This window comes from Poecilia reticulata, linkage group LG12 (assembly GCF_000633615.1).
Source record: "Poecilia reticulata strain Guanapo linkage group LG12, Guppy_female_1.0+MT, whole genome shotgun sequence".
Taxonomy (NCBI): domain Eukaryota; kingdom Metazoa; phylum Chordata; class Actinopteri; order Cyprinodontiformes; family Poeciliidae; genus Poecilia; species Poecilia reticulata.
Window position 1 is genome coordinate 9,577,736 of NC_024342.1, and position 14,794 is coordinate 9,592,529.

Genomic DNA, 14,794 nt, shown 5'->3' on the forward strand with positions numbered 1-14,794 from the left:
TCTGCAATAGGCTGGAAATGAGCAGTTTATTTGATCCAGGTGTGTTTGAGCAGAGACACATCTAAAAGTTGCAGGATGGTAGCCCTCGAGGACTGCAGTTGGTGACCCCTGCTCTAAAGGCTTGAAAAGCAAAAAAAGATTACTGCATCTTTGAGTGATGAGTAAAACCCGTTTAACAAGATTATTCAAAGTTGTTAAAATTATTTTTTCAACTCCCTTGTTCTGCCTTCCTGACTCATCGTGTGATGAGCCTTCTATAAGCCTTACAATGCATTTATTCAAGTCTAAGGTTAACACTTGGTCAGTTGGATCACAGGCTGTAGATTAGCTCACCGTTATGTTTATTGTTCGTCTAACTGTGAATGGAGCAAAAGCACAGGACTTCCTGTCATTGTGCAGAATTGGAGCTGGACTATTCAACAGGCATTTTCAACCTCCCCCTTTCATTTTCAACTCTATTACTTCATTATTCTTTCTCCTCTGCACCATTTCTTCTTAAGCGTACTTATCTCAGCCATCGGGTTTGAAAGCCTCAGCCTTGGGAGTGCTGCTGTTGTAATTGTCTTGTCATTCGAGCTTCTGTTTCATTCACTATCGGAGTTCACACAAGCCCCAAAAAACAGAGAAACAATATCATCCACTGAGAAATATCCAGATGTGACCTTTTATTCCTTAATTGTTCCCATACATTGAGGCCTCTCGTCCTATGTGCTTTCTCACAGTGCTAACAAATTGTGGGAAAATTGATAGGATATTTATTTTTGAGCCATGCATGTTCCAAAAAAGAAAAAAATGTTACTGCTTTTGCTCAAAATTCAAACAAACACTGAAGCTTTTCAATATCACAAGCCATTAAGCATAATTATATTTGCTCTGCCATTATTTTGTGGTGAGATGTCATGTACCAGACAGCTGAGAGGTTTAATAATTCACTTACTGCCGCTCAAGTGTGAGCGACTTCCCTTGTTCTCACCGTGGGGGTGTTCTCTTAAAAGAGCCTGCACATGTGTGGATGTGAACGCACTCGTGCGCGATTATACAAGAGGGTCACCGAGGGTCATCCCTTTTGCCCACTCCAGAGACAGGAAATGGCTCCAATATGGGACTGAGTGAAGCTTCCTTCAGCACTCCCGGGAGCGATCCGGGCCCTGTGTCAGGACCAGAACGCCAAGATCACGGAGCCAAAATGGACAAAAGTGGAAAATACAGATGTTTCGTACTTCGCATTTGAAACCGTAGATCTGTGTCAGGTCTCGCAGGGCTCCGGAGGTTTATTAACAGTGTCAGTGGGGCAGCAGATGATTGGCTGATACGTCAGGAAACATTCACGTCCTGTTTGAAACTAACTCTGTGCGTTTCAAATTCTAATTCACATCTTACATGTTGTTATCATCGCCAAAAAATAAAATTTAAAAAGCAGTTCTGTATAATCGACAAGCTTACTTTGGATTACAATGAATTTATCTCATATTTACAACTTTTTAAAGCCTCTTCCTTCCCTGAGACGTTTTTTTTTTCCAGACCTAATCCTAGAACACTGGTGCTTCTTCTCAATTTTGGACAGCGTGCAACTATTCTACATAGATGGTCAGCGCTGAACAACTGTCTTGGCTGTGACGGTAGAGGAGATTATTATTTACACAAAGCATATTTCCTAATGTCTGGAGGAATCATCTCTCTAAGGAATTTTAGAGCCACTCTTTCATGTCATAAAAGCAGGCAGTTTGTTACATTGCAGGCTCCTGACGGGTTATAGTTGTCTTCAAGGATATACGGTGCCTTGAAAGAAATTATCCATGCTGCCTTGGCATTTTTATATTGTGTCATTTTATGACCCCAAACGTCAAATCAATTTTTATAAAACGGAATAAGTGGGGAGCATACATAGTTTTCAAAAGTTTTTCAAATAAAAAAAAATATAAACTAATAAAAAGTATGGTTTGCATTTGCAGCTGCAAGACTCTTTTAGGTAAGTCCCGACCAGCTCTTCCTGCAATTGAAATGTTTGACCAATCCTCTGTAGAAAATATCTCAAGCTGTGTCAGACTGGATGGAAAGACCAACTGTGATAATCGATTTTCAACTTTTACAATAGATTGTCGGTGAGATTTTGGTCTGAGCTCTGACTGGGTCTTATTATCAGATAATTATCACTTGATCTAAACCATTCAATTCTTGCTCCAGCATTATGTTAAGGGTCCCTACTTGAATGTAAGCCTTTGCTCCAATTGATATCTCCTCCATCTCCTGATCAACTCTATCCAGCTTCTTGTTCTCTGCTGAAATGAAGGCTCCCCCACATCATAATGCTGTCAGCACCATGTTTCACATTGTTTTATATTTACCAAAAGGTTTCATTTAGGTGGGAGGATTTCCTCCTATGAGTTTTTTTGCATTCCTAGATGGCCTGTAGCAAAGAGCAAACAGAACTTAAAATTGCTTTCTTTCTAAATACTTGCATATTTGTTCAGATTCCTTTTTTCCATTTTTCATTTTTAGATAATGAATTGAATAGTGTTCTGTGAGCTGTTCAAAGCTTAGGATGTTTCATTGTCAGAGCTTGTTTTCAACTTCTCCTAGCTTTATCCCCGACCTTTTTTTTGTGCTCCTTGATGTCTTCATAATACTGTTTGCTTGCTAATGCTCTGTAACAAACCACTGAGACCTTCAGAGAACAACTGAAGGCCTCTTGTGTGATTTTCAGAGGCAATTTGTTGCACTAGACTTTTTATGGGTATCAAAGAAAGGGGGGTTTAAACAATGCACTCCAAAAGTCAAATAATGAAGAGTATAGATCATTCAATGTAATGTAAATAGCACATTTAAAGTTTGCTACAGTTAGGGAAGCTTTCGCTCATCATTCGTAAGGCTGAGGACAATACATCACGCATAAATTAAGCAACACATTTTTGGGGTACTGTTTAAGAAGATTTATATTCAGCCTTGTGTTTAACAGTGCACAGCTTTATTGCTGCTTGTGAAATATTGAGACTGCATTGAAAAACCACAGAAATGGGGCCGATAGAAAGTCCATTAGTGGTTTTGTTATAGTGAACACACACATTGCCTCAATTAAAAATACTCACAAAACTCCACTGATAGAGACTGGATTCTAACATTGGGCTTTTTGTCAGGTTATATGAGAAACCATGGATTTTTTTGGAGGGTACATGTGTGGGTGGCTAGGCCTCCTTAAGTGACTTCAGCGTATCAGGGAACATATTGTTAACGGTCTTGATTATGTAAGCAAAGCACATCATAACACAAGAATTTCAGTATGTAAAACTAATATTCCAGAGTTGGATTTTTAACTGCAACTCTGGATCGTTTCTTCAAGGTAAGACATAAAAAGCTATGGTATAAATAGCTAATATTTTATGGCTAAAGGTATAACTATAAGGTATTAATATCCAAAGATTCCAGGTAGGTGTATCCAAAATCTTGAGGTATATATGGCTGAAAGTTTAGACTGCATGTAGCTGGAATTCTAAGCAAATACAAATTATTAGGAAATTATTTTAATTTTTCTCTTCTTTTTTTTCGTGGTGAATCATTCTCACTTTGGAAACTGGGCACTCAACTGAGAAAACATCACATGTATTTGCCCACTGTGCCAAGCCTTTTTGGTGTCATAAACCTAAAGCATTCAGCATTCAGCATTCAACATCAGCATGGTTTACCTCATGCCAGGTTTTCTCATTAGCAAGTAATGATAAAGTCCCTGGCTTCATTATTACAACACTACCATTCATTTTGGTTTTTAACCTTTACTTTTATATGTATATTTATGTGAATGGCGAGTAAGCCCACCATGCTATTTATGTTAATCCTAGCATTCATTTTAAAGTGTGAGTGTTTTATTTTACATAGTGATCAAAACCTCGCAGAGTTAGTGCAATGATTTAATTTCAACTGAGTTGTGAACAGCAGTGTCACTGCAAAATAAATCCTCTTTTTCTGGATCTGCTGTTGCTGGTTAGAATGAAACAGCAAAAAGTTCTATCTTTTCCATCCAGCTTAGCTTTACCTGTGAAACTAAGATGAGTATCAATAATATTCATTGAAAGAAAGATCTCGAGAGTAAATGTAGATCAAGATGTAGATGAGGAGCAACAAGGTTAGTCTTTAGTTCCAGTCAAAGTCTGCCATCTTGTGTCTGTAGCCGATGTTACACACAATCCCTGTTCCTATTCATTTAAAGCAAAACCTGCATGCCTAATGCACTTAAAGAAAATAGTTAATGTCTGATGAAGGTCATTACTAAGAAATTATTCGAATTTCATTCTTCTAAATTTGTGGAACATAAAATGAGTAAAGCAAAAAGCATGTTTGGACTTATTGTCAACAGTGTGACTGTTTTGTTATCTCAGTGTGTGGCAATCACAGTTGTAAGTGAAAAATAGCCTGAGAAACTTCAGCTTTTGCAGTTTTTTGGTGTGCATTAAGTCAAAGTTGGACAAACGTGTAAATGACTGAAGTATGTGTGTATGTTAAACTTAAGTGTCAAGGTAACTTGGCGGATGTCATTTTTACTCTGGGGCCTGTAACTCCAGTCTTTGAGAGCAAATGTCTCAAAACCTTCAGATGTAACTCTGCTCCTAAACACCTGAATGAAATGAATACTGAGCACTGTTGGCTGTACTTAGCAACTTTTCAAACCCCTCTAGCACTTTTAATTTATTTATTTATTTACTTCAAAAAAGCAACTATTGACAAATTTAGCAACTTTTTTCTGTGTTATTACAGACTGGTGACAAAATAGGGAAGTACCAATAATGCAGCAGTTACAGCGAGCAGTGCTGCCGTGAGCCCCTCCCACTGAAAGCATCCTGTCCTGCAGCAAATTCAACCCACTCCACTCTGAGTGGATCTGCATATGCACTGAATCATGCATGTGCAAAGCTGTCTGCAATCCCTCTCTGGACACAAAGTATCACATTAAATATGTTTTTTCATGCTGCCAAATGTTTTGTAACCCAAAATGACACACTAAAATGAATTTCTGCATTTGATTCACATAGCCTGGCAGAAGATGAAGCTAAATAATTCATAGTTTATGCAGATTTCTGAGGCCTCTATACCAGCATTACCAGTCACAAGGATGAAAATGAGGCAGAAAAATTGACTAAATAAGAAAACATCAATTTAGAAAATTCAGTCTGGGCAGCTCTCTGATGTTTCTAATATTAACCAGCTGATCAGTATGTGAATTTCTACCTTCAACAGCTGTAGAAAGAGGAAGATGAATATCAAACTGACGAAAAAAAAGTAAGAAAACTTCAAAAAATATATTTTAAATATGAACAAAGTTGAACTTGGAGACCATCTTTGATTTTACGCTGTTCATGTTAAATATTCCTCCTCGTTGATCCAGTTGTCTTGTCTCTGTTCCTTTGTATGCCAAAATAACTTAGATTAATGATTCATTCACAGCCTTCATTCTTATTAATAATATTTATAGCCTTCATTCATATTGATAACATTCACAACCTTCGTTCATATTGATATTCATAGCCAACATTCATATAAATATTTATACCCTAAATTCATATTGATAATATTGAGAGCCTATATTCATATTAATGAAATTCACAACCTTTATTCATATCAATAAAATTCAACTCTTTCAGTCATATCAACAATATTCACAGCCTGTTAATATTAATAGCCTTCGTTCATATCAGTAAGTCACAGCCTAAATTGATTTCAATAATAGTCACTGCGTTCATTCATATTGATTACAATCACAGCCTATGTTCATATTAATACTATTCAAAGTCTACGATCTCACAGATAATATTTACAGAATACGTTAATATTGGTAGTATTCAAAGAATATCATATTGATATTATTCCCAAATTTCCTCCATAACAATATTTACAGTTTTATACATATTTTCAATACTCACAGCCCATATGTTCATTTGGGTTATATTCAGACCATATCGATAATATTCACAGCTTTTGTTCATATTGATATTCACAAAATTAACATAAAGAATTTCAGTTTTAATGAATGTGTTTTCATCAATATTTTTTATGTATTTAATACAGTTGAACTTAAGCTTTCACATTAAAAGATTTATTTGATCAATCACTCGTCTGAATTACTATTAACCTGTAGTGTAGGATTTTCCCACAACAATGAAGGCAACACGAGAGAAGCGTTCACTGTCCTGCTCAGACCTCATTCGACGTCACAGAAGCACCGCCACCATGTTGGATCAGGAAGTGGGCAGAGACTTCGCTAGAACACCGAGCGCAGCCTAACGTCAACGGCCGCTGACTCTTCTTGGCCGACCTGTCTTTCACCTCCTTTTTTCCACTTCCACAATTCGGTTTTGATGCTGCACGGCTCCCTATCTCACCGAGGTAGGCGCCTGTCTTCGAATCCGACCGCTTCGCAGCCTCAGCTATGACTTCTCTCACGCAGAGAACCTCGGGCCTCGTCCAACGGAGGACCGAGGCCATTCGCAGCGCCGCTGCCGCCGAGAAAGAGAAAGATTCCGGTGGAGAGGAAGACGAGGCTCGCCGAGGTGAAGAAGAGGAGGAAGACAAGGGGGACTCTAAGGAAACTAGGCTGACGTTAATGGAGGAAGTACTGCTTCTGGGCCTCAAGGACCGAGAGGTGCGGGCTGTTTGTAATCCGTTAACTTATTAAATGTGTTTACGTTGCGTCATCGGCTAAATGTCAACACAGAACACTGAGTTTATCCACTCGGTGGCTAATGTTTCCGGGATTTGTTTATGCTCAGCTTGAAGTGTCTGACTTTAAAGTGTAACGGTGTAAATCCTGTTAGCCAACGTGTGTCAAGTAGCTTCTGTTTACCGACGTGCAACGTGTCAGTTCTCTCAAGGTGCTTAATAATAACAGTATTATCTGAATAAGGCGGTCCGGTGCGGTACCGAAGCATCCGGTTCATAACTTCCCGGATCAAAGCAGTTATGCTACTTGTTTACCGAGCTACGTAGGTTCCACGGCTTGCGTTACCTGGGTAGTTCTCCAGGTGTGAGGTCCTTTGAAACCTGGAAGTGTTGTACCAAGGCTGGCTCAACACGTCAGCTAAGCAAGCGTTTTTTTTTCTTCTTCTTCTTCTTCTCCGCTCAGGGCTACACGTCTTTTTGGAACGACTGTATTTCTTCCGGCCTCCGCGGCTGTATGCTGGTAGAACTGGCCCTCCGAGGAAGGATACAGCTGGAGGCCTGCGGTGTGCGGAGGAAAAGCCTCCTGGCAAGAAAGGTGGGTATTTGTCATCAAAATTCTTTACATGGCATACCGTAGAGTTTGTTTGTTTTTAAAGATAATTACGCTTCATAGGTCAGAGGAAGCATTTTTGTTATCTTTCCAACAAAGGCACTTCTTGCCTCTCTTGTAATTCCTGTTTGTATAAGATGTGACTCCAGTTCTGAGTTAACTTGACTGCCACTGACAATTCTCTTTTTTTATTTTTGCAAGGTTATCTGCAAGTCTGATGCCCCAACAGGAGATGTGTTGCTGGATGAGGCCTTGAAGCATATTAAAGACACTCAGCCTCCAGAGACTGTGCAGAGCTGGATAGAACTCCTCAGTGGTGAGATAAGCACTTCTGACTTTGTAAAACAAAGCTTGCAGTCATCATGAAAACTGCCCAAGTGGATTATGCGCCTTTATTTGCATATCTTGTGCTGATTTGCACTATTTCACTACGAAGTAGTTTTCCCATTTGGTCCTTGTTATTCAAGGTTGCTTACATTCAACCATCTAAATGTTTAAGCAGGTCAGAATCCCACCAAGTTGATGGCATGCTAGTTACCTTCAAATGTATCTCATTATTAATTTAAGGATGCAAGGTTGTGTACGTTTTACTTCTTCCTTTAATTGGAATCATTGTGTTGTAGTTCCTGCAGATGTTTTCAGACTATTTTGCACCGTGCCAAAACTCTTCTTTTTAGGGAACTAAAAAAAGAAATGACCAATAAATTTGTCAGTGCTATGAAGCTTACCACAAGCCGTAAGTTAAGTAACCGATGCGTGAAGGCATTGGGCACTCCTGTCGGCGTTGAAAACCATAACTGAGCAAAAGTATATTTAACTTGAGTTATTAAGTCACCTAAATTATCTTTAATCTTAATGTGATTCATAAATTTTAAAGGGAATTTATACGCCAAATTTATATGCCATGTTGGAGAAGAAATTCTTCAGTCTTTGATTTAGGATTAAATAACCAGTTTGAAAAAGTGCATTTTTCAAATATGTTTCACAAACGTGTAAAACATTCAAACGCTGCAAGAGTGCTGCACCTACCATTTTAAATGTAAAAGCATTGTACAGCAATGTATATGAATGTTTGTTTTTTTCCATGAATGTTGCCTGAATTTGCAAGAATTCAAGTGTTTTCACATGATGACGATCAAAGTAGGATCGAAACATAGTCGGTAAACGATCGAGGATCAAGTGTGCAGACTTCTGTTCTTGGCATATCGCAAGCTTTTCAGTCCTAAACTTTCCTCTGCTCATGTGTGCTAATCCTTCCAACCATTTTAGAACAACCCACTAAATTACTGAATTAAATGGATTAAATCATCCTTTCTGATTCTTGTTTCAGTCTTTTGAATAATTATCAAAGATAAATTTGGTTTTGTTTGCTGTAAAATAATCTATTTGCTCATTATTTCTGCATATTTTCCTCCATTTACACAATAACTGTCGCTATATTCTGTACCGCTTTTAGGAAATGGAGGGTAGATTAACGTTAACACTCTCAATCCAACTACTACTATCCTAACAGCTCACCATCGTCACAACTATTAATCGTATATCTTCACTATGCTGACATGGAATTGTGATTTCTACCTTCTTGGTATTGTGATATTGTCTGTAGCCTTAGGGCAACATATTACCAAGGGGAGTTAGCTTACGGAAACATGCAGAAACTCTGGTTATTTAAAGCTACATTTTTGTGTTGACCTGTAGGAGAGACCTGGAATCCCCTGAAGCTCCATTATCAGCTTCGAAACGTCAGAGAGCGTCTGGCTAAAAACCTGGTGGAGAAGGGGGTCCTCACCACAGAGAAACAGAACTTCCTGCTTTTTGACATGACCACACATCCGCTAACCAACAGCACCATCAAGCAGGTATGATGAAGCAGTGTTCATCCCGTCCATTCATCGTGAGATATGTTGTTGAGTAAGGATTAACGAGTCGATATGTAACATAAAAGGTAAAAGCATTTTTCAGCTCTCTGCTATGTCTGACTGCTATTGTGTGAAGTGTAGTCACACCCTCAGTTTAATTTTCAACAGGTTTGACCTCTTCTAGCACAGCGTCAGTTACATTAGATCTTGATAAAGTTTTATTGAGATGCACAGTATGTAATTTCTTTAGCTTGTGTGTTTTGCGAGTTTTGCACCTCACAAAACCATTCATACTTCTTGAGCTTCTTCACAAAGTACATAGAGCCCACCTGTGAGTAATTTAATGTTGGTATAAATCTAGCTGTTATGCATATGCCAGTTGGATTTCTTTACTAAAAATATATATTCATATAAAAGTGAATATTTTCAATGTCAAGGGGGGGATTTTAGTTGGGGATTCAGGCTGAACGTTCTGCAGCATTGCATCGTTTTTTTGATGTACAGGGGCAGGCATGTGCATTTCTTTATCAGAGCCAACAAGATAAAAGAAAAATTTGAGTTTTTCATCTTCCTTTTATCCCACAACTTGCATTTTAAGTTTCAGCAAAGCTTAAGTGTTGCAATCTCAATAGTTCTAGATTATATACTTCTGTTTCTGAATTTTTTGATTTTAGATCAGCATTTTATCATCTTGCAGAGTAGCATACATGACGGAATGGAGTAGAAATGAAAGGATGTATAAATGAACAATGAAGTGACTCATGTGTCCAAGGCTATGAAGCGTATTTGTTGTACTTTTTCTCTAAATGATGCATTCTTTTAGCTAAAAATCTTAGCTTTGAAAACATAGTTTTTAAAGCAAAGATTCCCAGTACAATAAGTACTGGGACCCAACTATTGGTGAAGTTATTGCATTTTACTTTATTTTAAGCAAACATTGCCATGTGTATATTTATTTTTTAATTTCATTGGCTTATAATTACATCTGCAGATTGGCCTCCAAAATGAGGAGGTCTGTGTAGCTCTTCACGTGTTTGATTAATTTCTTTGGTAATATAAGTTAACGTACTCATTGTTTTATTGTGCTAACAAACTATGACATGTGTGACAACATGATTCATTTCAAGTTTTACAAAACCTTTATCTCCATTTAAATGAGTCTTTTATTTTAGTAGACTTGATGATGCTTCGAAACTACTTGGCTCAGCTAATATTTCTTAATTAGATAGAAGAATAAGCTGTAATTTTAGTTGTTTTTTTTTTTTGTGAAAGATGAGATTCAGCCAACAAGCCTTATTAGTGTACTAAATTGTTGTGCTCACTGGCAGATATCAGAGGATTGCACCAAGAAGCAATATTTCTAGCTTATGCTGAGTTTTATGTTCGCTCTCTACATCACTGCTATGGATCTGTATTAAACTGACAGTTTGAACTGTAAGAAGACCAACCTGTTCAATAAATCTTCCTAGTTTAATAAATATCCCAGGAGAAAAAAATGAGGTTGAAACATTTATGTGGTCAGGCGTATTGACTGTAATTGAGTCATAAGAACCGATTGGAGAACTTTTGATTAACGGTGAGTAAATGTTGGGCTCATCCATCATTTAGACCTTTATCCAAACGATATTTATTAGTCTAAAAGGCCCAGCGGATGAGTCTTGCACAAAGCCTCCTACTTTCGTTTTCCTTTAAATTTTGGGGTTTTTGAGATGACAAGATTTGCCCACCAAGTGTAGATGCTCAAATCACCGTTTCTTTAAACAGAAGAACAACAATTATTTCCACTGCTGCTAAAATAGATAAGATTTTAAACAGTTGAAATATCTACTTCATATTTATTTATTTATTTTTTTACATAACATGAGGCAAAAATATTTAAATATATACGCATCTGTTTTTGTGTTTTAACTGGGCTATATACGCAGGAGGCCAGCCAACTGGGTTTCAAAACGGCGTTAATTTAGTAAGAGTGATTGGTGGGATGTTTTAAATTCCTGTAACTGTTGGTGGTTTTTGCTACCTGAAAGACATAATTAGCAGCATCATACTTGATAGAGATGTGGTGTGGTGTGGTATTGCAGTGTCTTTTCAGGCGGCTGAACTTTCTGGTCTTATATTTCAAGACCTTTAAACTGTGAAATTGTATAAATACCAAAGATAAATCATCCAAATAGCAGTGGAAATGCGCAAAAACGTCTCGGTTAATACAAAAAGCGGCTGTAATGTCGATAAAGATTTTTGCATTCATTAAGAATAATAATAATTTTTATTTACTTTTTTTAAATAAATGTACATTGAAAAACTAGTTTTAATAATACAGCAAATGTACATTGTGTTAACTTTTGAAATGTAAACTTTCTAAACTTCATGCTCTTCAGATTTGTAGAGAAATTTGTTAGTCGGCTCATGTAATAACACAAAATGGGTTCATGATTTATTTCATAGTAATCTGAAGGACTTAAACTACTAAGTGGCATAAAATCACGCCTAAGCTTCTATTAGTTAACAACTTTATTGGGGTGATGATTGTTATTCTTCAACTCTTTAAGTGTCTAAATGAGGCATGAAAAGACTCATTTTCTGAGGGAAGCCATACAGCCGCAAACAGAAAGCCTCAGTTAATTAAGTTACCTTATATTTACCCTCACAGTGCAGTGTGTTTCAGAGCATGATGAACCTGAAGATGCTTTAGAGTTTCAAACTAAAGGAAGAGCTGTGTGAAACTTCCTTTGTACCAACCACTCAACTCTCTTAAGCGAGTGTTACAGATTTGGTGAATGCTGGAAATGTTGTGGGTTCCCCTTTACTTTTAGTGATTGGTTAAAAGTATAACTGTCGTCTGTAAAAGGGATTTCTGTTTTCTCTTTTGGCACTTTAAGTGGAAGTAACGGTTTCTTTTGATCCACCGCAGCGGCTTGTCAAGAAAGTCCAGGATTCCGTTTTGGAGAAGTGGGTCAACGATCCTCATCGCATGGACAAGCGGGTGCTCTCCCTGATTCTCCTGGCTCACTCGTCCGACGTCCTAGAGAACGCCTTCGCCCCCCTCCAGGATGACCAGTATGACCTAGGCATGAAGCGGGTCCACACCCTGCTGGAGCTGGAGCCCGAGAAGGAGAGCTCAAAGCCCAATGCCAATGAACTCATGTGGGCTGTGGTCGCTGCATTTACTAAATGAAAATGCCTGACTGGTTGAGACTGAAACGATCTGGCTGTGGTCTGGGTTATTTAATTGGTTGAAGGACTTAATAAGACAGACTTCACTTAAATGAGACAATCTATTCTGGTTGAGGAGCCTGTTTATACATCTATTCTGGATGACATTTTTGTTTTTTTGGTGGTAGTCCATATTAACAAAGTGCAGTCTGAGTGGTGGTGGGCTTCACCAAGTAACTGTTGATTGGAAGGAATGGTGTCTGGATGGAAAACGATGACGGGCTGCTTTCACACGAGTGAGGTAAGTGATCTGCCACCGCGGACTATGGATCTATTTCAAAACATCAACACTACGAGTGGACGAGCCTCTGCTTGCACAGGATGGCACCAGAGAGCAGAGCAGGTGGCAGTTGTCATGGTGAATATGAAGAAACTGACCAGGGTCAAGCGTCGCATCAAAGAAAAGAAAAAACGTCACCTGCATTGCTTCAAGGTCTGGCCATGGTTTGCAAACTAGTCTCTGTACGCTCCCTCATGCTAAGTCACGAATTACAAGACGGAAAATTACATGGCTATAGATGCTCTTTGCACTCACGGAGCCCCCCCCCCCCATCCCCCCACCTCGCCCGTGCTACGCTATGCTCTCTCCAACAGTTTGTTCCCCAACGTGTTGGGGAGAAATTGCTGTTATCATTACTGTTAGAACAGACTACCTGAATGTTTCACAGATTTTCTTGTTATTTTGTCCTCATGCTTTCTCTCCTCCCTTCTTTCTCATCGCATTCTGAGGAAGAAAGGAAGGATAAAAACACCCGAGTTATCTGACCCTTTAGTGACTTACATGAAGAATTTCACCTCGAGTGTATTTAAATACAAAAAAGACCTATTTTGCTTTTTTTTTTTTTTTTGCAAGGGTCCATTCTGTGTTTATAGTACATGGCAAGTCTCACCATTGTTGTTTTATGTAGCTATCTGATGCCTGGAGTAGCCTTTCATTTATCACCTGTTTGATTCAGTCTTTACCCTGTGTAGGTTGGATTGTATTTATAGGTATTTTACAGAGTTGAGTAATATTAAAAATTATGGACTTTAGCAACTCTGACAAAAAAAAAAAAGAAAAGAAATTAAAAGCTCCCTATGTAGACTGCTTCTGATTAATAACAGCTGCTTTCTGAGTGTGAATTAAAACTAAAGGTGCTTTCAGAAACTAATTTCAGATTGGGATCCCTGAGGGTAAAAGTTACGAGGCTGCTTACTGAAATAGGCTGAGGATATTTCTACAAGACAGGTTTGTTTCAGTTTGGTCCATGTTAGTGTTAATTCCCCCTTATTTTTGTTTTTAATGATTAAATACAGTACACCCATGAAGATTGAAGAGTCTTGTTCAAGTGGAGTTATTGTTATCCGCCTTATGAAATTCACAGGCCTGGTTTCCCACTTTGTGCTGATCCACAAACTTCAGTGTGAACTGTTTTCCTTCTACGAAAGAATGGAAATTATCAGTAAAAATCTAAGAAGATGAAATGCGTAGTTTGGATGAGGCGACCCTTAAAAAGGTTCCGTCTTGCAGTTGATGAATCTAAGTTTTATTTTATATATCTAGTCATAAATTATACAGATTTTGTTAAAAAAAATGTAAAAAAGACATGGGGATGTTGTTTTGTTCTTTAGAAGATGCAAGAGTTACTTGGGGCCCTAACGAATCCAGAAGAATAGAACATGTAGTCCGTTAGAACAAAAACTTAACACCGAACACGATTCAGAGCAAGTCAGTTGAAACTTATTTTCACAAATAAAAATGTTATCATAAATATAATTCAGTTCTAGTCAATGTAATCTTTGTGTAATGTGAAATTGCTTTTCGTTTGATTGCATTATTTTTCTTCCTGTTTGGTTTTAATTTCTACATGCAACATACCAAGGGGTATGAAGTACTGTTCCAAAGCGTTTACAGCAAAGAGACCATGCATGCTATTGGTGGAGGGGCCGGGGTACTTGACGGATGTAGCTACAGAGAACAGACTTGTATGTAATTATTAGTCATTTTACGTGTATGATCTAATGGAATTCAATGAAAGGGATCTACTCTGCTATTCTCTATAATTCTGTATGCTTTTTTTGTATTACCACAGAAAATAAAGTAAGGATCCTTTAAGTGCCTGAATTCACACTGTTTTGGTGTTTTTTATTTTCATGTTTTCCGTAACCATTTTTGCATCCATATGTCTCATAGGGTGTTTTTTTTTTTCCTGCTACAAAAATGTATGATTTATTTATTTTGAGTAAAGTCTGTAGTTCTCAATGTAGTTTTCAGTGTTTTTCCTCAAAGTAAGAATGAGTTTACCAACTACTATGACACTAGATTCAAATGTTTGAGCATAAAAAAAAGTACAGATCTTTGACATCCAGTCACCAGATGTTGTTAATATACTGGATAATCATGCAAAACTACTCAAAACCCTTGAACCTTAAAGTTATGTCGCACGGCAAATATGACCTCTGTTTATGTTATTCGGATTTTACTCAG

The 14,794-nt window shown here is 37.9% G+C and overlaps 1 protein-coding gene across 1 annotated transcript; it reads left to right on the forward strand.

The window, feature by feature from the left end:
• The first annotated feature begins 6,194 nt into the window (after positions 1–6,194).
• LOC103473470 (Golgi phosphoprotein 3) lies at positions 6,195–14,435 on the forward strand. Its single transcript, XM_008423754.2, has 5 exons — positions 6,195–6,628; positions 7,109–7,240; positions 7,457–7,571; positions 8,954–9,114; positions 12,026–14,435. Exons 1-5 carry the CDS (start codon positions 6,416–6,418, stop codon positions 12,287–12,289), a joined length of 885 nt encoding a protein of 294 aa, XP_008421976.1. The 5' UTR covers positions 6,195–6,415; the 3' UTR covers positions 12,290–14,435.
• The last annotated feature ends 359 nt before the right edge of the window (positions 14,436–14,794 follow it).

Bases quoted from the DNA above. Each gene is read 5' to 3' on its own strand.
- LOC103473470 (XM_008423754.2), top strand. From the start codon at position 6,416: ATGACTTCTCTCACGCAGAGAACCTCGGGCCTCGTCCAACGGAGGACC. The intron at 6,629-7,108 runs GTGCGGGCTGTT...TTCTCCGCTCAG, and splicing joins TGGGCCTCAAGGACCGAGAG to GGCTACACGTCTTTTTGGAA. The intron at 7,241-7,456 runs GTGGGTATTTGT...TATTTTTGCAAG, and splicing joins AAAGCCTCCTGGCAAGAAAG to GTTATCTGCAAGTCTGATGC.